The sequence below is a fragment of the Apis cerana genome, linkage group LG1, assembly GCF_029169275.1.
Source record: "Apis cerana isolate GH-2021 linkage group LG1, AcerK_1.0, whole genome shotgun sequence".
Classification (NCBI taxonomy): domain Eukaryota; kingdom Metazoa; phylum Arthropoda; class Insecta; order Hymenoptera; family Apidae; genus Apis; species Apis cerana.
This window is the reverse complement of record NC_083852.1, coordinates 24,741,144-24,763,932: the sequence shown is the minus strand read 5'-3', so window position 1 is coordinate 24,763,932 and position 22,789 is coordinate 24,741,144. Positions and strand designations below refer to the sequence as shown.

At 29.2% G+C, this 22,789-nt stretch overlaps 1 protein-coding gene and 1 long non-coding RNA gene across 2 annotated transcripts; one reads left to right on the top strand and one right to left on the bottom strand.

The window, feature by feature from the left end:
• Window positions 1-180: 180 nt before the first annotated feature.
• LOC107992640 (meiosis-specific coiled-coil domain-containing protein MEIOC-like) lies at window positions 181-22,582 on the bottom strand. The gene is made up of 6 exons (XM_062087054.1): window positions 22,481-22,582; window positions 22,206-22,422; window positions 21,500-21,622; window positions 18,900-20,849; window positions 18,647-18,812; window positions 181-18,476 (listed from the first exon to the last, which is right to left on the bottom strand). Exons 2-6 carry the CDS (start codon window positions 22,269-22,271, stop codon window positions 18,265-18,267), a joined length of 2,517 nt encoding a protein of 838 aa, XP_061943038.1. The 5' UTR covers window positions 22,272-22,422; window positions 22,481-22,582; the 3' UTR covers window positions 181-18,264.
• On the top strand, window positions 21,932-22,542 carry LOC133667799 (uncharacterized). The gene is made up of 2 exons (XR_009833404.1): window positions 21,932-22,012; window positions 22,150-22,542. It is a non-coding gene; the product is annotated as an uncharacterized LOC133667799 (long non-coding RNA).
• Window positions 22,583-22,789: the final 207 nt, after the last annotated feature.

The following is a 22,789-nucleotide window of genomic DNA, read 5'->3' as shown; positions in this document are numbered from 1 at the left end:
AATTCAATTTAGAAAAATAAATTATTAATTATTTTTACAAATTATTTAAATTCATATATTTCAAAATATTTTAAATTAATTATAAATAAGGAATATTTATAATATGTATGAAGTAATATTTATTACATACCTTTTTGTTGTCATTATTTATTTCCAAGAAAAATAAGAGGATTACGGAGATACGTGAACACGAAAGATATTATTTATTTATAATTTATGAGGACAAACAAGTAAATTTACATAGGAAGGACACTTTGAGTAAAACACATTTGCTAAGTCATTATCATGCTTAACATAAAAAAGGAAACTAATCGAAGTCTAATCACCAGCCTTGCTGATATAGTCTTTCACCGAACGGCCATAAAACGGCGCCATAAAACAATCTAATTAGAATTATGAAACATTTTCGAAGCGAAAGCACGATAATTATATGCATTTTTTGTTACTAATCATATTAACACTAATCTTTCATCGATTTGTAGCGAAAAATAAAGGACTTATAACGTGATCTTCGAATGGACACTAAACATCCCTATTTCTTTATTTCTCGTCCTTTCGCTCGCTCGTTCTCTCTCGCGCTCTCTTTTGTTCTTATTTTATTTATTCGATCGCTTTTTTTCTTTCACTTTCAATTCCTCTATACGTAATCTATAATAGCGTCATAGTAAACTAGTAAGGTACAAACAGGAGTTTTATACATGGTTTTACGAGAGAATACATTAAGCTCAGGTCTTATTTCTACTTTTACGAAAACATGGTCCTGTGTGTGTCCAACTTTGCGCGACAAATATTTCATTTGAAATTCTCCGATGAATCCTTTGTCATTTCATGAAAGAGTGAATAAAAATCGACGGAAATCGGCGCGAGTTTAAGAATGTAATTTTAAACACGCACGCAAGACAAATTTTATAAAGTTTGTTAACTTTATAAAGATGCTGACGCAAAACAAATATGCAAAATAAAAGCTGAAAAAACATGTTAAATATATTATAGAAACTTTGATGATAGATGTCGATCGGACAACTACAATTTATTTAATTATCGATAACGAGAATACGAAAATTCATTGCTCGCTTCGAAATTATACATATGTATATTATATTAACCTACGTTGTCCATTCGATTTATTTAGTGAAAATGGTCAATGTTGTTTTGCTTTGGGAATTTAACTTAAAATTAATATCGATATATAATTTTTGACATCGAAATTAATATTTTATTTATTGAGCAAGGGTCTAAAACATTCTTTCTTCTTTTCAACTAGCGAAACTAAGGCTATGACATTCATATAAACGATTATTCGTGCACACTGCTTCGAAGATTTGCATATCTTTGCGAAAAATTAATTAACTGAAAGAGAGCTATTAAGAGTGTTTGCTTTCGCGTTTTTCATAAAATCGAAAATGGAAAAATAAGAAAAAGAAGAAAAATAAAAAAAAATCAAGTTTTTAAAACTAAAAAAGAAAAACACCAATTATGAAAATAAATATATTATATTATTCGAATTTAATCGCAATAAAATTAGTACTCAATTTCTTAAAACGAGATTACAAATATTTTTCTTAGTCAAAAATATTTTTTCTAACATTTTTTATCAAAATCTTATTATGTATATTTTATATACAATCAATGTTAGTATTTTCTAAAATCAATATTACTATTTAATTATTCTTTCAGAAAAATAACATTGCAAAGAAAAACTTTCAAATATCAAAATCAATTCATTTTGCATTATATATTGCAATATTATAATTAACAATTTCTTTTAAAAATAGCATTTATTCCTTGAATTTAATTTAATATAAGAAAGTATAAAGAAACAATACGAGGGAGAGAGGGAAAGGGAGATACGTAAAACAATCGGCATCGCAATGACATTATTTTAGTCCATACAAAAATTAGTAATCTGTATACGTTAGAAAATTTAAGTCGTTTGTCTTCGAAGCAGGTACATCACAGTTATACAGTTTTTTTTAGCGACTGGGTTCTCTATCTAATCGTAGTTACGCCTTACAGCCTTATAGCCTAATATCATAATTTGCCCGTGTCGGGTACAATAGGTACAGTATTATTGACAATCATTAAGACGGATCCTACTATTTAAATATAATTAGGTACATTTTGTGCAAGGTAATCGTTGTGTGACAGAATATAGGACAAGTGGCTATGCACTCAAACGATTGAAGCGTCTTTACAAAATGATGCCATCTCTCTCTCTCTCTCTCTCTCTCTCTCTCTCTCTCTTTTTCTCCTCTCTTCTCTCCTTTCTTCTCTCTCCTCTTTCCTCTCCTTCTTTCTTTCATGTGTACATATACATTTTACCTTTTTTCTTTTCTTAAATCTTACTATTCATTTCATTTTTTGGATATTTCTTCTTTCATGTTCGTTCATTATAATCAGTAATTGTTCATTTCTCCAGAAAGACAAAAGAAACAAGAGGATCCGACTCGTCCGGTGTATAAAGTATATAAAGGTTTCTACCACAGCCCATTTAACGATATATCATTCATATATATATATATATAATATATATATGTATATAATATATATTATTGTTATATTATCATATATACGTATCATTAATACGATTCGTAGTGTACATTGAAACGTAACATATATAATATATATATAAAAAACACTAAGAACGACAGTTAATTTTCTTTCCTTCTCTTATACGTCCAAGCTTACACATCTACCACATATTTGTTTCATCTTTTCTTTTTCTTTTCTTTCGCATCATCATCATCATCATCATCATCATCATCTCTCTCTCTCTCTCTCTCTCTCTCTCTCTTTCTCTCCCCTTTTTCGTGACTATACATATACATTATGTTTATCCGAAAAAATTGTACGATTCACGTAATCACGGTAAACATCTATTCACTGGCGCTTAAGTTAAAAGATGCTGAAGAATTCTCTTGTCTAAATATCGAAGAAAGGGCTAATAAGAAAACGTTTTTTTTAAAGTCCTTAAAAGTTCTCTCTGGTTTGGATTGTCGATTCAGTTTCACTTGAGAATAATTAATGCGGTTTTGGGTTATCAGCGTTGTAAAATCACAGCCCAAAAACATTGAAGAAGTTGAACAAACGAACAAGCTAGATCAGATACGATTCGATCCGCCAATTTAATTATTGCCGTTGCCTTAGCTTCGATTCGAACAACCCTTTTTTTCATTTTGTTACGAGCAAATGAATACATAATACGAAAGAAATGTAGTTTTAAAAAATTTCAAATGTAAGCGGAAAAAAAATTACGAGCAAAAAGCGAATGCATTGATATTAAAGATTGGTCGAATTTCTTTTTCTTTTTTTCTTTCTTTTTAATATTTATGAGCTATTTTATTAATTGTAGCGTTGAAGGTTTCAATGGTATAATTTTAGGCTTTAAACTTTATTAAATATATGCAAAAAAGAAAGAAAAAAGAAAAGAAAAAAGAAATACATAAGAAATACATAACATAATGACAGATTTTATAAAATTTGCTGAAAAATTTCTTTATATAATATGAAAATATTCAGATTTACTTTACTAATAATACTAAAAAATACCACATTAACTAAAAATATTTTTCATTTGAAATTTAATTAAATATCTGAGAAATTTTGAGGAATTCAAATAAGAAATTTATAATGGAATTTTAATAAAAATTACTTTTATTGTACCATTGTTCCATTTCGTCCCATACAACGCTTGCACTTCAAGCAGCGAGCGCTAATCGAGAATCATCGTTTGGTCTAAAACACGATGATGTACCTCGGTTAATGATTTTTTTATTATCTTTTTTTTTCCGGCAGTATATATATTTTATCGCGATTAATCTCTTGACAGGAGTTTTTCTTTTATTTAAAAAACAGTCGAAGAGTAACGCAATGTTAAGCGTAACGAATATAAAAATTCATTCGAGTATAGGCAAACGTACACGATCGCTTGCGAAAAAACGACGAGAAAAGTGATTTTTTTTTTATTTTTCATTTCATATCTTGCAATTCGGTGGCACTGTCATAAATAACGCATTTACATGAATTATAATGTTATCTGTAAAAAATTATTTTGTGCAATTTACAGAAGGTGCAAGCTACCGTCGTTTCTTTTCAAGAATTTCTACAGTCTTTAGTGTATGTATGCGAGTGTATCCATGTATATGCGCGCGCGTGCGCGCATGGTGTGTGTGTGTGTGTGTGTGTGTGTCAATATATAACGTTCTGTACGCATAATGCGTTAAAAAGATGCACGTCAAGACGCATAGTCACTTATGATTTGAGCACTATTTTTTTTTTTCGTTAATTGTTTTCTTTTTTTACCATCTTTGTTCAATCATTCTTATATTATTCACCGTTATGTAACTCACTTTCTAGTTTAATTTCATCCGCAATATTATCTTATACACCATGATATTTTGTTTGCTTAAAATTTGATACACATGGACGCAATGTTAATGTTCAGTCAAATTTTAAGCACCACGCGAAATAGGAGGATTATTTAAGTAATAATGTCCTGAAAATTAATCCTAATCGTCCAGGGCATACGTAGATACATTACAAAGCATATATCTCTGTTTTGCGATCGAACGACATGGCAAAATATGTCCCAAAGGATTCATTCGTTCTTATCTTTCTGCGCATGATCGGTGAGAATTGCGCGGGAAGTTTAAAATTCGATGACGATTATTCGAGATCGAATGATAAATCGTCCCCCCGCGTATATGTATGTATATAAACGCGTGAGCAAACAATCGGAAACATTCTGCACTTGTTACATACTTATTTCCTTCATGGCAAATTGTGTATGATTATACGCGAGCAGAGTGTAATCTTGATAGTACGCGAATTCCGAAGATTTTGCGATATGTTTGAAATATGATAAAATTGGCAACCGAGCTTTGAATTTCGGTTAATTACGTAAGCAATGATAGACTAGTAATCGAGTGAAATTTTACACATTTCAAAAAGATCGTCTAGATTATTATGCGAAAGATCATTCTTTCTTTATAGAAATAACGTGCAAAAGTTTTCGAGCGGACAGATTTACATGAATTTTCTCAGATTTGGAGATTAAAAAAAATTTTTAGTTAATTTTATATAGTATATAATACATATAATAATTGTGAAAATTTTCAAAATAGATGGATGTAATTTTTTTTTAATCGACTCACAACAAAAGAAAGAAAAAGTTTCTTAAAAAAATTTTTAAATCAATATAAGAGTTTAAAAATAAACAAAATAATTTGTCTAGCTTGAAAACTTTTTTACACCATTGTACGTTGCCGAATCGACATAAACTAAAATAGCTAATTTTTTTTCTTTACAAATGTCGATATCGGATTTAAAAATGCCAAAGCATTTATTAAAAATATAAAGAGCATAGAACAGAAACGAAAAGCGCGAGTTTTTCGCTTCGATTTAAATGGAGGAAAATAAAATAACTAAAAATTGAATTGAAATTATTGATCATGAAACTTTTACATCGTACATCACCGAAGAATTTTCTCTGTCAAAATCTCGAAACTGTACATCTGTAAAAGTATTCAAGACTTATGCGATAAGTTTTCTAAGACCGAACTCGCATTCTCTCTTTATTTCTCTCCCTATCTCTCTCGTTTCTACCTTGATCATTATTTATTGAACAATTATGTTTCAGTAAGAAAAACTAATCGAACTTCGAAATATTACTAAAGAAACGCACATGAATTATAGCTGGTTCTTTACGAATTACGTCCTCAATCAAATTTACTAACCGACAACCGCAAAAACGGCAAAGAAATCCCCAATTTGGATTTCAATCACGCTTTCTCATCGAGCTTTTATTCGGATGCAAAATCACTGCATCCACCACTGCATTTCCATATTCCAGTGTTCCAACCTATGTTAAATAATTATTGTAACGCGATCGTTGTATAGTATTTGGTATTTAATGGTCCGCAAACCAAGCAGTATTCCCCTCGCAACGTCGATGTTTATTTAGATTTTTTTATTTTATTTATTTATTTTTTTTTTTGTTTAATTTCTCGATAATAGTCGGCCATTGTTGACTCGTTACCCTGAAGTTTGCAAAGCTATTTTTGTTTCTTTTTTTTTCCCCCCTTTACTTTCTGCGGTAAAACGATTGTCTTCATATGAACAAATAAATTTATGCGTATAAGTAAGTATATAACGGCCACGAGATCACATATCTTCTTTATCGTTCAATGAGACGATCTCGAAGGATCTGGACAATTCTCTCCGAATCAGTGAATATCGTATTTCGTAATCATTCTTTTTTTCATAATTATTAAGAAAATATGTATTCCACGTAAACTATTTAAAAGATAAAAAAAATTAGAAAATATCAGCAGTGACAAACATTCCGTTACTACGAAATAAAAAAAAAAAATCTAAGAATACGAAGAACGTCTCAAAAACTGTTTTTAAATCAACGATTTAGCATACATGGAATAATTTTTTTTTCGTACAAACGAGATACAATTTATCGATCGCTTTATCATCACACACATATTTTCATCGATTCGATTTTCTCGAGATTGTCAAGATCCTTTGTCTGGCACCACGAAAAAATATTGATCAGGGCAAGCAATTCTGCATTCACAATTATATCCTCTCTTTCGGTTGCATTTCCCTGAGAACTTTCAGCCTGCGACCTCGATTATTCGCTGGACACTTCTAAACATTGGCGAACAACACGTTGCTTTTATTTTTTTTTCTATTTTTTCCCGTTTTTTTTTTCGTTTTTTCATATATGTATATATATTGTATATATATTTATATATATATTTTTTTTTATCATTTTTCTTAGACACCAAAGCGTATATACCGATCGTTTGCGACATTCGATCGCTGAATTTGATTGAGGATCCATAGCGATCCATAGTTTACTAGCGGCGAAAGCGAACAATCCTGCACATTCTAACCAATATACATATAATTTTAATACCACTTATGCAATTATGGATACGATTGTGTCCATTATTTTTTTTTCTTTTTCTCCATTTGTCCATCATATATTATATATACATGTATATTATGCAGAGATAGTATTTCGCAATAGTAGCTTGAAAAGCTTTGAGAAAACGTGAAATCGAAAAATTCGTTTCTTTTTGATAATAATACATTGGAACGTGTCGGGATGAAATATTACTTATTTACGTGAAAAGCATCGCTAAGCTAGAGAATATCCTAAAAGATTACTATGCGAACGTAATATCCCTCGTCAACGCGTTCAAAAGGAAGAAAGAAACGAATTTTCTGAATCGTTCTCCGTTCACCATTTAGCCCCAACCCCATAGACAAGGAGATATAATTATTCGTTTCCATTAAATCTATTAATTAGTTGTGATATCTTTCTTAACGATACGAACGATTTTTAACGATTGCATTTTAATAATTTTCCTTTTTTTTTTTTTAATTTTTCTTCTAAACGTGAAACAAGCGGAATAATGTTGATCGTAAACCTACTGGCAAGATATCGCTGATAGTTGTCGTTAATCATCGATATGTGACCATGTGTTATGGTATACAAACAACGTTAAACTAATTGTCATCTAATGATCGGAAGAAAAATAAATAATAATATTTCGACTATATAATTATCTAATAATTATATCTAATAAATTAGCTAAAATAATTAATAGGAAAAAGAAACAGGAATTAGAACAGGAAGTTTTCAATCTCAAAAAAATTGAGAAACTCTCTTCCCTTTTATTCACTGTCCTTCAATCAACGAGAACGAATATTATTTCATTTTAACGCATTTCTTTGATGGTTGCAAAAAAAAAAAAAAATTAATTACAAACCGATCAAAAACAGTATAATAATATACTATTGAGTGTAATTCACGACATTAATGTAAATATTGAATTCTTAAGCTAAATTCACTAAAGAAAAATAAACAAAATGAAAAGGGAGAAGAAAAAAAAATTCACAGACAAGAAAATCAAAAAGAGTGAAAACGAAACCAAGAGAAATCACTGGCAATACGCGTATAATTATACCGCGTAATTTCATTTTTCTTTTAAAACTTTCTCGCTGGAAAGAGCGTCAATCGAAAATCACTAGGAGTATTTACAATTAAAAGCGTCGCTCTCCATCGACACGTATTATTGGAATAATGTTGCACTATACGTATCTAGGATTAGCTGAAAATTATTTGCTAAGAATTTGAACTAGGCAATTGTTTTCTCGACGTCACCTATAAAGTCTCGAATGATGAGAGGTGTATCAACGAGTAAATAACTATTGTCGTATCAGCGACAAAATAATAAATCTCGCCAGAGGTTTAACATCGAATATTAAATAATATCTAAAATTTGTATTCCTATCAAATTTTTCTAGAATGCCATCACCGGCAATTTCGAATTTCATAAATCTTCTTTTCCTTGTACACGCATACAAATACTCTATATTTATCTAAATGTATCTAATCGTCTTCTTTCGACGTGTAACTACGAATAATTCACGTAAATGTTTACATATATGTATACGTACGTGTAATATGTATTTATCTACTAATTGTTACTAATCATCTTTCGATTACTTCGTTCGCGACATCACTTGCTTATTCTTTCCTTCTTTGTCGAATCTTTGCAAGACTAACCTATATTTAACACCGATGTGACTAAACTTTTTACTATACTTTGTTTCTAATCAGGAATTACAGATGTCTCTGCATCTCTGTGACTACAAACTTCCCTACGATCCTTGGCTTCTTTTCGTATCAGAAATATTTTAGCGTATAGCTTCTCGATAATTGTCCTCCCTCGAGTCTGTCTAGTTTTTGCGAATCGATACTGATATTCGATGTTAATGTTTCACGAGCAATTCCGCGACCATAGATTCGTCGTCCAAGAATTAATAAGAGCTCATCGATGTCTTTCGATAAAATGATATAACATCGTTATTTTAGGAAGTGTACGAACAATGAAATATGAACATTGAAATATTTCTATCGTCGCGGATTGAGCAGTTTTCCATTTTTTTTCTCATTGTAAGATCTCATAAGACAAAGCTTTCTATGTACAATCCAATTATTAGCTATACTTTAATAGTTATTAATAGGAATCGATAAATGTCTTGTGCGACAACGTGTATTTCGGGTCTCAAGAGTCTGATACGATCGGGTGCAAGTTTCGAATGGAATCGATCGTATAATCGTTTAATAGAAACGTTTACGATTCGCTAAATAACAGCTTAATGTTATTATTTACTAAATTATTGACTGAAGATAGGAAGAGAGTGGCAAAAGCACGAACACTCGAATTCAGATTGCGAATTATAAGTACAGATTTGATTCATAGATATTTCTTAAATGAATAAGCTTTCAATTGATATGCTAAAAATTTATTATATTATATCACGTAGAAAAAGTAAAATTTAATTTGAAAGAAAACGAATGATTTTTCGTTGAAATTTGAATAATTTTGAAACGTATTCCATTTCAATAGAGGTTAAAAAAAATGGTAAAATAGATAGAAAAAGATATATATAAATAATATAATTAAATAGAAAATAAATATTTCTTATTCACTTTCCATTCCATTTCTCTCTATATCTTTTATATTTTTATTTTGTATTTTTATCAGCAAATCAAACTTGTACTAATAATTCTGAAACAATCTGTTAATAACGCATAGGCCACTATATTTAACTAAATATAATACTAAGACTAAATAAAAATTGCGAAGAAAGGAACGAATTTGTCCTCTCAGTCCCCCAAGTAATGGTATTGAGAAAACACGAAGGAACGAAAACGCGTGCGTGAATAATGCATATTTTAGAACAGACTTTCGATAAATTTTACGTGAATACGTAACTAGACCGCTAGAATCTTCTATTTTCACGTAAAATTAATTGATTCAACGATCTTTTAAAAAAATCGTTAAATGGAACGTCGTTAAGTATTGAACATTATATCGTTACGCAGCGATCCTCGATCTTAAGACTGATCGATCGAAAGAAACGATTTAATTTTAAGATGATACAAATATCTCGATGAATGTAATACCATGCGTATATCATAATCAAAAAAAATTCGATTTTTACTCAAAGTTTACTCTTAAACAATTTTTTTTTTTTAATTTTAGATTTTTCAATAGATCTTAAAGATCTTCAAGTGATCAATTTAATTCTCTTATATAGAAAATAATATTTTATATGGTGGTATCATAATACGTTTTGGGAATCTTAAAGATTTTTTCGAGACATTCTAGCGTCTCAAGATCTTTGAATCTATTCAATTCAAAAATTTTCGAAAAGTATTCGAAAGTTTCGATACTTCGAGTCAAGTTTTTGAAAAGCTTTTAGAAGAAAGCGAATGAATTATTTAACTCTTATCCTAATATCTATAATCTATATCTTGTTAGAACATTCTCTCTCTCTTTTTTTTTTTTTTTTTTTATCAAATATCAAAGAAAGTTATACCGGTATTAATACAGAAACTTCGATACAGCTAGCCATTTTAACATTACGTTCTCGAATACTATATTATCTACTTATAATTTTTTTTTTCTTTCTCTATATCGATACTTTTTTCTTTCAACATTTATTGCATATCTTTATTATATTTATCTTTGTTTCAACGCAAAAATCGTAAAAATAAAAAATTAAACATTTCAAATTCAATCTTTAATAACTGATATCGAGATATGGATAAGAAAAGAAGGTAAATTTTGAAATTTGAAATAGCTTTTCAATTTATTTTAATAATTCATAAATATTGAAAAAATTTCAACAAATGAACAAGACCATGTTTATGCAAAAATTATATATATATATATATAAAAATTTAAAATATAAAATCAAATGAATTCTGCGATATGCACATTACTCGATATAGAGAAAGAGAATTCACAATTAAGCTAAATTGTGCACGATCATTAAAGCGTATTACACGGTCGATTATTACACGGAGAAATAAAATTGTGGCCGTGGTAGTTGTTCCAAAACAACAATTCTTCGCATCATTTTTTAAAAAATTCCTTTGAAGCTGTATTGGCGTTCGAAGGTACGCGATAAAAATTGTTAAACTATCATACAATACTATCATACTGTTCCGTGTATACGATCAATCACGATCGTTTTCCGAGAAAAATATTGCATTTCGATTGGACAAATTTCCCATAATATTTACGTTGCGCGCATATACGTGTATCTTAGGCATACAGGTGTTCGTTTTAAGGAGAAACCTCTGTGGATATGGTTTCTTCATAGGTAATTTTGAACGTATAGCGCTTCGTTAGTACCGCACATTTAATCATTTCTCATGGCGAAATTGTTCTATTGGTCAATCTATTAATTATTAATCGACGGTGCTAATTGATCGGAAGATTAAACTGTAAACACTTTTATTGACTATTGTGTGTATCCATCTTTTCTATTCGACATCCTGACTATTGTGTTTTTTTTCTTTTTTTTTTTTTTAATCGAGTTATCAAACTTAATTCAATTTCACGTGGAATTAAATACTCTTTAAATATATCCATGTAATAAACTTGAAACGCGAGTTAATGTGGCAATTCGTGCAATGTCGAATGATCAAGCGAATCGAGAACGAAAAACGGAGAACTAACAAGTGCAAAGTAAGTGTTGACACTTGTCGATTGGAATGATCTGGACCAACTGACTATTGATTCTGTGGAATTAAGATCTACAATGCTTGAAAAAGAAGAGAAAAAAAAAAAAAAGAAAAAGAAAAGAAAAAATAGAGATATATTTAAGACAGTATTTAATATCGTTTATAATACTTATTAAATATAATATATTTATTTATTTTTTAAATAGAAAGCTAGAAATTCTTATAAAATCATCTAATAGATATTTGAACACTTGAATGTTATTTTATAATACAAATAATGGCAAAGAAATGGGCACGAAAAATGCATGGTAAATGTCAATTCAGCAAATAATTTGTTATTTATATAGGAAATATAAAATCGAAAACAGGTAAACGTTAATTTGATAAGCGGAAAATTTGTTTTCATTACTATGAAATATTGCTCTGACACGTACAATAGTTATTGATCCTTTTGATATACAACATTTTGTGCCATGGTCACGATACAACACGTGTCAGATTTAAGAAAACGATAGGCAATCTAAGGTGAAATAATGCCGTTTTTCGAGGTTAATATAATTCGTATCTGATAACTGAAATCTATTTACAAATTCACGAAACAAAGACTAATCCTGAACCGAGAAAAAGGCACGAAATTGTAATTATTTTTAGTCTTAGATTTTTATTAAAAAAATTAAAATAACTTTGGAAAAAGTGCATTTTTCTTTTTTAAAAATATCTTATCTATTTTAAAAATAAATTATTATAATTATACCGCACAAAATTGAAATAAAATCTACGCCAAACAGTCCTTGATTCAGAGCTTCACGAGTATTTTTCTTTTCGGATAAACAATGATCAGAAAAATTAAAGCAACTTTGGCAGTGAAAAATTTGAAAAGTTTGAATAAAAAATGGCTGTGATTTCTCGAATGTTATTTATTTTTAAAGTTAAAGTTTTATCATTCGAAATTAAAGTAGGCATGAAAAAAAGAAGGAAACCAATTCCTTGAATTTTCCATAAAAAATAATTATATTTTATATCTAAAAGTTTTACTTCGTATTTTTATAGAAGTAGAAAAATACAAAAGAAATTTTAAAGTATCTCTATAATAAATTTAATAATCGAAGATAAATTACGTACAATTTATTGTACATATTAAATTAAGAAAAAAAAAAAGCAGAAAATCTATAGAAATCGATACTCATCTCAATATCAATTGTACGTAAACAGGATATTGAAGGAATTCTAACTTTCGCCAAGCAAAATGTAATAAACGAAATTAAACACTGTCTAGTTTCGTATCCGTATCAGTTCGTACGGTTCAAAATTATTCGGACCCTGTATTGATCCTAGTTGCCATTCGGAATTTTCACAAATGTTATTTAATATAAGCGAAAAGTGTTTTCGCTATTAACGGCCGACGGATTGATCGGCAAAGAAATCATTGAGCCTTACAATTACACGCTATGACGAGACGTCTTGAGAGTTTCGTGAGTTAAAACATTGGTCGGTTTTTCGTGTATTTTTCTTTCGTTATTACTTTATATCATTACATCTGTGTATGGACGCTTATAGATTTTTCTCTTATGCAGCTTCATCGCGTAACTCAAAGAATTAGTTGTATATTCATGTATACGTTTCACACACGAGCATGTAGACGCGTGAATACGCATGTACAGAATATTTCACTGATTATTCTGTCACTTAAAACGTAACTTTAATTTTCAATTAATTCATCGATTAATTAATATTAATCGTAAAAAGGATATAGACGTGTATATTAAAACTATAAAATATAACAATAGTTTTACTCAGCCGTAAGAGAAAAGAAAAAAGACCTAATACGTAAGTTACATACTTAGAAGAAGAGTGGCAAGAATAGGCTGCAAGGAGAAACGGTCAATATGTCGTCAAACGTTACTATGAATATAACTAATAAGAAGAGATGATTTTCCATGCGATTTTTCATCTACTTATTGAAAGATTAATTTTTTTTTTTTTTTTTTAATAAGAACCAATGTTTAAGAAAAGATTTGAATACATAAAACAATTATTGAAATCGAAGACAATTTCGATCGATAAACGTTAATTTTTTTTTTCTTCTTTTATACTACGTAGTGAAACTTAAGAAGAAATTATTTCAATAAGAAATAATTAAAATCAAAATTAAAACTTAATCTGTTCGCAACACGGGTAAATACTTTTCACGCTCTAAAGTTTAATAAGAGCAAAAATTAAACATTGTTAATATGCTATCATCAGTGAAACAATTTGTACAAATGCGTATATCCGCTTAGATATATATTTAGCTATTCGGTAATATATAATATCACATGCAATTTAAATAGGATTGTCAAACACGTATCCGTGCAGATAGTGTTCCTATTCTTAAACGATGCTGCGTACAATAAATATGATACGAGGTAATCACTGAATACGTGCCACATGCACATATGTATAATAACTTCACGCGAGAAAGCATTATTCGTGTTCTTTTTTTTTTCTCGAACACAGGAAGAAGGGGGGGGATTGTGCACGCAACGGGAAACAAACGCAAGTGACGTTACTCTTTGCTACCTAATCTCTTTTATTCCCTCATTTTTTTCAAGATTTGAAAAATCCGCAACTCGTAAGAAATTTTCTATATAATTTTCCACGATTCCGATAAAAATTTTATACTCTTCCATCAATTTCTAGTCGATATATCGATTATCGAGATTCCTAAGTTTTTATTTCGAACAAAATTTGAATATCTATATTGAGAAGCTTGGTCAAAAATCTGTTTTTTCAATTTTACTTTAAAATTTTTGTTTTAAAAAGAAAAAAAAAACTAAGAAATGTTAATAAAATGCAGAGCAAGAATGAACATTCGAAATAAAAATTATTACACGTTGTTTTGAGATCGAAAGGGGCGATAAAAAATTATTTTTTGCCCATCGAAACTACAAGAAGCTACTTTAAAAATATCGAATGTAAATGGCGTGGATATTTCAGATGCATGATATTGACAATTGTTCGTGCTAAGTACTATCAGTTAAGTGAAACGCTTATTAAGAAACGATTCGTTTATATCGCGGGGTATACACATCGATACTTTCTGAATTTTTCCGAAGAGAAAATGTTTTTTAATCGAAACTAGAATCGAACGCGTATGTTTATCTATTGGTATCACATTCCAAGTTATAAGAACAAAGGAGCGGTAAAAGCGATTGACTGAAGCGGAAATGAGAAGAGAAACGAAATATTGACATAAAAAAAAAAAAAAGAAAAGAAAAAAAATTAACCTGTTCACCGTATCGTTGCCGCGACAGTAAGTTTTTCAGCGTTAAGTTATGTACAAATTGGCATTACATATATCACAGTTATAATATAAACACGTTGACAAATGCGGAAGGAAATTGTGTAAAGCACTGCTTTGCTTTCTTCTTCAGCCTGAAATATCACGCGCGCCTCGAATACTCGTGTTCGCTATTTTCTAAATTTTACGCATAAGCGACGATTAATCTTCCTTTCATTCCGTAAGAATTCTTCTTAACGAGCGATTCGATAATTCTATACTATCCTAACAGACACATATTTTTTGTATTTTTTTTTTCTCTTTTTCTTTTTTACATTTTTCATTAAAGTTTTATTAAGCCTATACTTTCGTCATTTCCGGACGCATATTTATTAATCATTTATCTCGTTTGATATTTTTGAAATGGAAGGAGAGAAAAAAAAAAGGAAGAGGATTAAACATCATAATGAATCACACGCGTTTCTCTTCCGATTCTATTCAACTTTGCCCTCGTCGTATTTTGAGAAGGGAAGAAAAGACAGGGGACAAAGAGGAACGTAAACGAAAAGATATTAACGTAAGAGGAAAGGAGTTAAATTTATACAACCGCACACCTCGGAGATTAGAAAAAAAAAAAAAAAAAAGAAAAGAAAAGAAAGAAAGAAAGAAAGAAAGAAAGAAAAATAACGAAGAAATTGTGAAGAAATGCAAATGTTCCTTCGTGTTAATGAAAAATGAGTTTCTAAGATATGCTGATATATACGCGGAGACAATGCTCGAGATGGTCCCCAATGATTATATAAGCGCTATGTAAAAGCAGTCTGTATGTATATCTTGCGTCTTTTACAAGATTGGAGTACCGGACCATTCTTCGAGAGTTGGGGTTGTCTTTGCGGCCGAGCAATTTCGTCTAGATATTTCAAGTATTTCAGTTCGAAGAAGACATCAAAATCAAGAAAACATCTTCATAATTAATAATGTAATTTTGTCTGCTAAAAATGTTTAAAGTTAATAAATTTCTCTATCTTTTCGATATTACGAAAATGTATTACAATTAATATACTCGATTCAAAGTTATTAGATATATTTTTGAATTAACAATCCTTTTACTAAAATTTAAACTTTCAATACATGGTCTTTTAATATATAAAAATAAACGGATTTTATCCGATGAAATGATCGATTGATCATTTTGAGTAATCGATATAAAATTTTTTTGTAAAGTTTTAACAATTTTGCAAAACATATCAATATATAAAAACAAACTTATCTGTCGTCAAAAAATTAAAATATTCGTTCATTAGTGGTGATCGGCAACAAAGACAGCCAGAAAATTCTATTCAACAAGTATTACTATTACTAAATTAAATACTTCGCTAATAATATCTCTCATCTAAGATTGATATAGAAATACCGAGGAATTAAACCGAAACACCATTCTTCCTCGTTTTATCATTGGGAATTACTACGTAGATCATACAGTTCAGACGGAAATTGACGGATATATACAGAGATGATTATATTAATATTTTATCATTTGTTAACCGACAACCGATTTTACGAGCATTTTTAATGATAATACAGGCCGACCGATTCAATTTAAATATTTATGAAAGTTAGACCTCGAGACAGCAAAAATGTTGCATCAAAGTTTTGTTCACCTCCATGCGTCATCCATGCGTCTACGCGTTGGACACTATATAAATTTACATTTCTTTTTTCCTTTTTTTTTCTTAATTCTCTCTAACACGAAGTACCTTTTGTTTATCGTTGTGCGAATATATATGTTTTGTAATTTCATAGGAATACGGAAATAATCACCGTTGAAGTCTCGTCAAGAACGTAGAACGAAACGACGTTTGATGCTTCCGTGGAACTCGAACTTGCACGCGATTATATCGCGATTTTTAAATTATAATAAAACACGGATTCGTACGAACATTCGTACATACGCAGATTGGAACGTTAAAATATATTGAGCCTAGTATAATAATAATCAGGTGTGAAAGAGCTTATTTAATATTGAGTAGAAGAAATGTTGAACTTTGCAAATCGGCTGTTATAGAGCTAATCAATTTGTCTAGAACGTATAGTATGTAATAATGTAGGTATGTAGGAATAGTTTTATGTGTTTTGCGTATGCACGTTAAAAATTCTCTATATATCTTATACATATTGTATGTATTTGCACATAAATCTATGTGTACATATGTACACGCACACACATAGACATGTATACGTATATGTACGTGTATATATATATATATATATAATGTTTCACATATTATGTGTAATTATATACACGAATATTTTATATTTTATCTTGCAATTAAATGTAATGCGACTATGTACTGTGCGTAAATGTTACGCCAGAGCATGATTTTGTGTATGCGTGTAAGTATGTTTTAGAAAAGTCCTCTCTTTTAACAAAGATTTATGTGTAGTATATATAGTGGACATTATTTGCGTTATCACATACACACATATATATATGTGTGTGTGTGTATATATAAATATAAATATATATATATATATATGTAAATATATATATATATATGTATATCTATATATCAAGTCAGATCAAAGGCTACACATATTTTCACAGATTGAAAAAGCTCACCCGATCTGCGATTTAAATTACCGCATCGCGTTTTGAGTTTTTCGAAATATTCGAAGTTTTCGAGATGTACTTTGACTACCTGACATACATCTTGGGTCACACATTTAAGGAAGGCCACATTGAACTAGTCTAAGAAATTACTGCCTAGCACTCTGAACAAATATATTGGTAAAATTTAGCCTATATTATCTAGCCTATGACACATACGCAAACGAGTAATAGTCGGAGATTCTTGCGAACGTTCTTTTTTCTCTTTTTCTTTTTTTCATTTTTTGTTTCTTCTAGTACGTCTGAGCAATCTTGTTCTTCGTTTTTTTCTTTCTACGAGTATCGGATCCTCAATAATTTTGAAATAATTATCTTTGGAATTGTGAAATATGTAACACAACGCATCCAAAGATAAAAATGTTGACGTTCGTAAGTTTCCTTTTCGTTAGTCTGTTAGCGAAGAACAAGCAAAATCACTTGAAAGATAGACAATTGAATCACAAGTATTGGATTCCAAGAACTGACACTCCCAAGACTGTACTATATAGTAGGGATAAAAATATGTACAGTAGAAAACTATGGAGTTACTATTAACTTGTAAAAAGTAGATACGCATATGATTTTCCTATTTCGGCGGGAGTATGTGTATTTCTCCATATGATGCTTTGAAAATTTCGCAATTAGTGGGCGGCATTGTTTTGTCTCAGCGATAAAATTATGATAAACGCCAGCAAAAGCTTTTCATTAACGTAACGCGGAATACGTAAGTAAAAAGCTGCTGGACTCGATCTATGTTTTTTCACACAAAATGGAAAAGCGGTTTTCAAAATCTTGCTAGGTACTGTTTGAATAATCACCAACATCATGTGTTACCTGACTTTCATTACGTTTCATCACAAGAACTGGATCTTTAGAAGTTTCAACGACTTTCTTTTCTATTTCCAAGTCATACAATAATGTAGCTTGTAATGCGTTATACATACCAGTTCTTGCGTATCGAGATGCCTTCGTCAATTCATATACACTGGCTGCCAATGTTAATATATCTATAAATAAAAATATTTAAAAGTGTTTTAAATAATTTTTTTTTATTATTTTAAAAATAATACTTAAAAAAAATAAAAAAATAACATAACTTTTCCTAATTAATAATAAATAAATTTAAAAAAAAATTATATTTATATTTTTTAAAAAATTAAATAAACTATGAACATACCATTATCATTGTATACAAGAATGCATGGTGGATTTTCTTTTTGGCGTTTAGTAGCATTTGCAACTTCACGTTTACGACATTCTTGGACGAACTTTATTGCTTCCAACCAATATTCCATAGCTTTATGTACACGTTGATTCATCGTGGTCCCTCGTAAACGTTCCATCTTTTTAAAAAAAAATATTGCTTTGTTATTTAATGCAATTATGCTTTTATCAATGAGAAAACAAAAAAATTTATAATAATATATTACCTTTGCAATCAGAGTTATAACGCGTGCATGCTCTCTCAAATAATCAATGACTAAACGATCAACGCGTGATGGATTTCCTTGAAGGCGAGGAATAGGTATATTGTTTGCACTCGTCACTCTTTTACCAGGAAAATGAGCAGCTAATCCCGCTTCGCATTTTTTTCGTTCTTTTTCTAATTGTTTAAACTGTTCATAAGTTTGCTCCAGTCTGAAGTGTAATATACTTGAAGGTGCTGTACGTCTAGAAGTTCCACTTCCATTTCTAAGGCTCAAACCTCCACCATATAATACGGAAAATAGTCGTGGAACTGGAAGTGGTACAGGAACTGGCATTACTGGTGGGAATACTCCAGATCTTACTGTTCCCGGATTTGGTACTATTCCTGAATTAAAAAGGACATCAGCAGATGGAATGCCAGGACTATTTTGTATTCTTGGCATATGATGTCGTTGTTTCATAAGATAATTAAAAGTATCCTTGTTCATTGAAGACCCTGCTATTTGATTCGTCAAATGACTTACAGAAGGAAAAGCTATTTCTTTGGTAAGATCAAATCCTTCCACCTTATATGTATTAGTATTATTAGGCTGCTTCAAATCCTGATAAGATGTGGAACTTTGTGGTAACATTTTTAAAGTCTCGCCGTTATTGGCAGTGTAATGTTGATAATTATGATATCCATATTTTGCAATTGACTGGTGAGTATTACGCGAACTTAGATTTTTTGGAAATCCAATTGGTGAATATGTCTTAGTTTCAATAGTCTTTGATTTCGGACTGATAATTTTCAGTAAATTATTATCAATTTTATAATCGTTATTTGTAAGACAATTTTCATTTGTGTCTAAACTATTGATTGATGATGTGGTGAAATCGCTTACACCTGGATAATAGTCAATTAATTGTTTGTATTCTTGGTCCACAGCTTGATTTAATTTGTAGCTACGAGCTTGTTGGTGCAAAAATTGAAGTTGTTCATTTGGTATGGAGATATTTGTCATGCTTAATCTATTTGAATCATGTAAATCTTTATAATCATTAGCATTACTCCGCTGTATATTATTTCCAAAACAATTATGCAAATTTGTATCAGCTGGAGAAAAATGTTGTAATGGAGAATTTGAAAGAAAGCCAGAATCAATACTCAAATCAGTCATTGCTGAACTTGGTCTATAAGTTTGATTATTGGCAGTCATGCTGTATAATTCATGCATAGAAGGTGTTGGATTATTATATGTATTAGTTCCATTTTGTCCAATATTATTATGATACTCTAATTCATTTAGAGTTATTGGATCAGGAGAATCTAAAGCCAATGTTAGAGCCATATTAAAGTTAAGATCTGGATTTGTACAATTTTGTATTCGTTGATAATTTCCAAATAAGTCTGATGTACATCCTGATGTTGATAAATTTTCTGTCCAATTAGCAGACTGCTTACCTACATTTGTCTCATTTGTAGTTGTTAATAAATCATTGCATATAGGCATAGTATTTCCACTAATACAACAATTTTCATTACTTGGACGTAGTACATAAGATTGTGAATCAGATGGATACGTATTTGAATATGCACCAATCCCATTGTTATATAAATTTCCTTGATCTGATACTTGCCCTACACATGTATTGAGACTCAATGTTTTGAGCTCTCCACAGAGAGTGTTATAATTACATTCAAGTTTAGCATTATTAGAAATATTATTTTGTAATTTATTAAATGTTGAATGCATATTGAAGCGATCCATAGTAAAATTAGGATCAGTATTACTTTCCATTTTATTTTCCATAATACAGGATTGAGTATCTGAATAATATTGAATATTGCCATTATAACTATTATTGTGAGCGTTATCACCAACTATTGAATCATCATCAAGAATTTTTGACACTAAATCATTGACCATAGGATTATTTAAATCCTGACTATCTTCATCTTCTACATTCATCTATATGAATAAGTGAATAAAAAAGATTAAATTAGTATCATAATATAATGTTTTTTCTTTTTTCAACAAATTTTCAAGTAATATTTTTAACTATAATATGTTTAGTTATAAATTATATTAAAATTAATAACCTAATATATCATATATATAACATCTTATTTTATTAAATTTAAATTTTTTCTTTTTATATATATAAAATATATAGATTTGTGTAAATAAACACATATTTCACAGATTATGTAAGATTAATTCTTATATTTAAATGAAATAGAGTGAAATGAAATTTCTTACATGTATATAGCTTATTCAGTAAAATGTCATATTTAACAAATGAAAATATTATATAGAATATAAGCAGAAAATAAGCAGGTCTTTAATATTTTAAAAAAGAATAATTATCTTTATTGCAAAAAATTAAAAATAAATATATAATAATAACTCAATATTTAAATTAGCAAATATATTATATATATATATATATATATTTATATTTATATACATATATTATTATAAAATTTTTAATATAAGTTATAATAATAATTTTATTTAATTTGCATAAAAATAGTTTTTAATAAAACAATATAAAGTATACAAAAATTAATTTTATTATTAATTATATGAAAATTAAAAATAATTTTTAAGTTTCTTACATTTTTTTGTGTATTGCATTCCATTAAGTCATAATTCCAATAATTATATTCTGTATTACATCTATCAGCTGGATAATTGTTTCGTGGTTCCAACATGTTGATGTTGCGTTCAACCACGTTATTCTATAAAAAAAAAAGTAGATCATTTTGCATTTGAATTAAATTTAAATTTCTAATTATATTACAATAATATTAACAATTATATAAATATTTGCTCTTTTATTATAATTATTTCTATTATGCATTAATTATGAATTATTATAATATAAATGTGTTAAAATTTTTTATATGAAATAATATATATTATAAAAGTATTATCAAAATATATTAATAATGATTAAAATAATTATTATAATATTAATTTTAAATTTATTAAAATAAATATAATTTTTCATGACTCCATTTCAAGAATAACAATTTCAAATTTAAATCTATTATGAATAAGTATAGTTACGTATCGTATACATCGGCAACAAACTAAAATCGAATAGTTCCTATCAATTAAATTATTAAGTAATTATTATTTAAGTTATGATTTTTACATCATACGTTAAACATATCTTTCTTTTATTAGATAAATAATATCTTTTATACAATAGAATTACGCCTTTTTGCACGTTATGATGGAATTATCGTATTGTACTTTGCAGTAAAGGAAAATGAACGTCACTTTTTCGGCAATGAAGTCAGAGACGCGGATGCTTACCTTGCTAACAGTAAAACCATTGTTGCCGATAATTGCAGCCAAATTGTGCACCTCGGACAAAGCCATTTGTTAAAGATCACTGAAAATCACCTCCACTCCTTGCCATTACCCTTTCACTTGTGCGGCTGTCTTCTAGCAGTATGCACACCCACACCAACCTACACTTTCTTTAAACGTATCTGGCTAACACCTCACAACACGACGTACATTAACGATGCTACTATAAGAGAGTAGAATATAGATAGAACTATGGTTGTTATACTATATATACATACCATATATGTATATTATGCGATCATGTAGTTAAATGTGAATAATAAATATTGAATATATAATATTTCTGATTTAAATTTATTTAGCTTTTATATTATATATTTTTTTATCAATTAATTTATATACATATATAAACGTGAGTTTCCAAATTCTTTAAATATAAAAAACAAGACATCTTTTCCCTAGGAAAACAAACCTGTTATTACTAAAGTTTTTAAGCGCGTGCGCAAATGCGGGAGTATTCGAATAACATTATGAATAGAATAGAATATACTAATTATATAATACATATATTCTTAATGTAAATATAT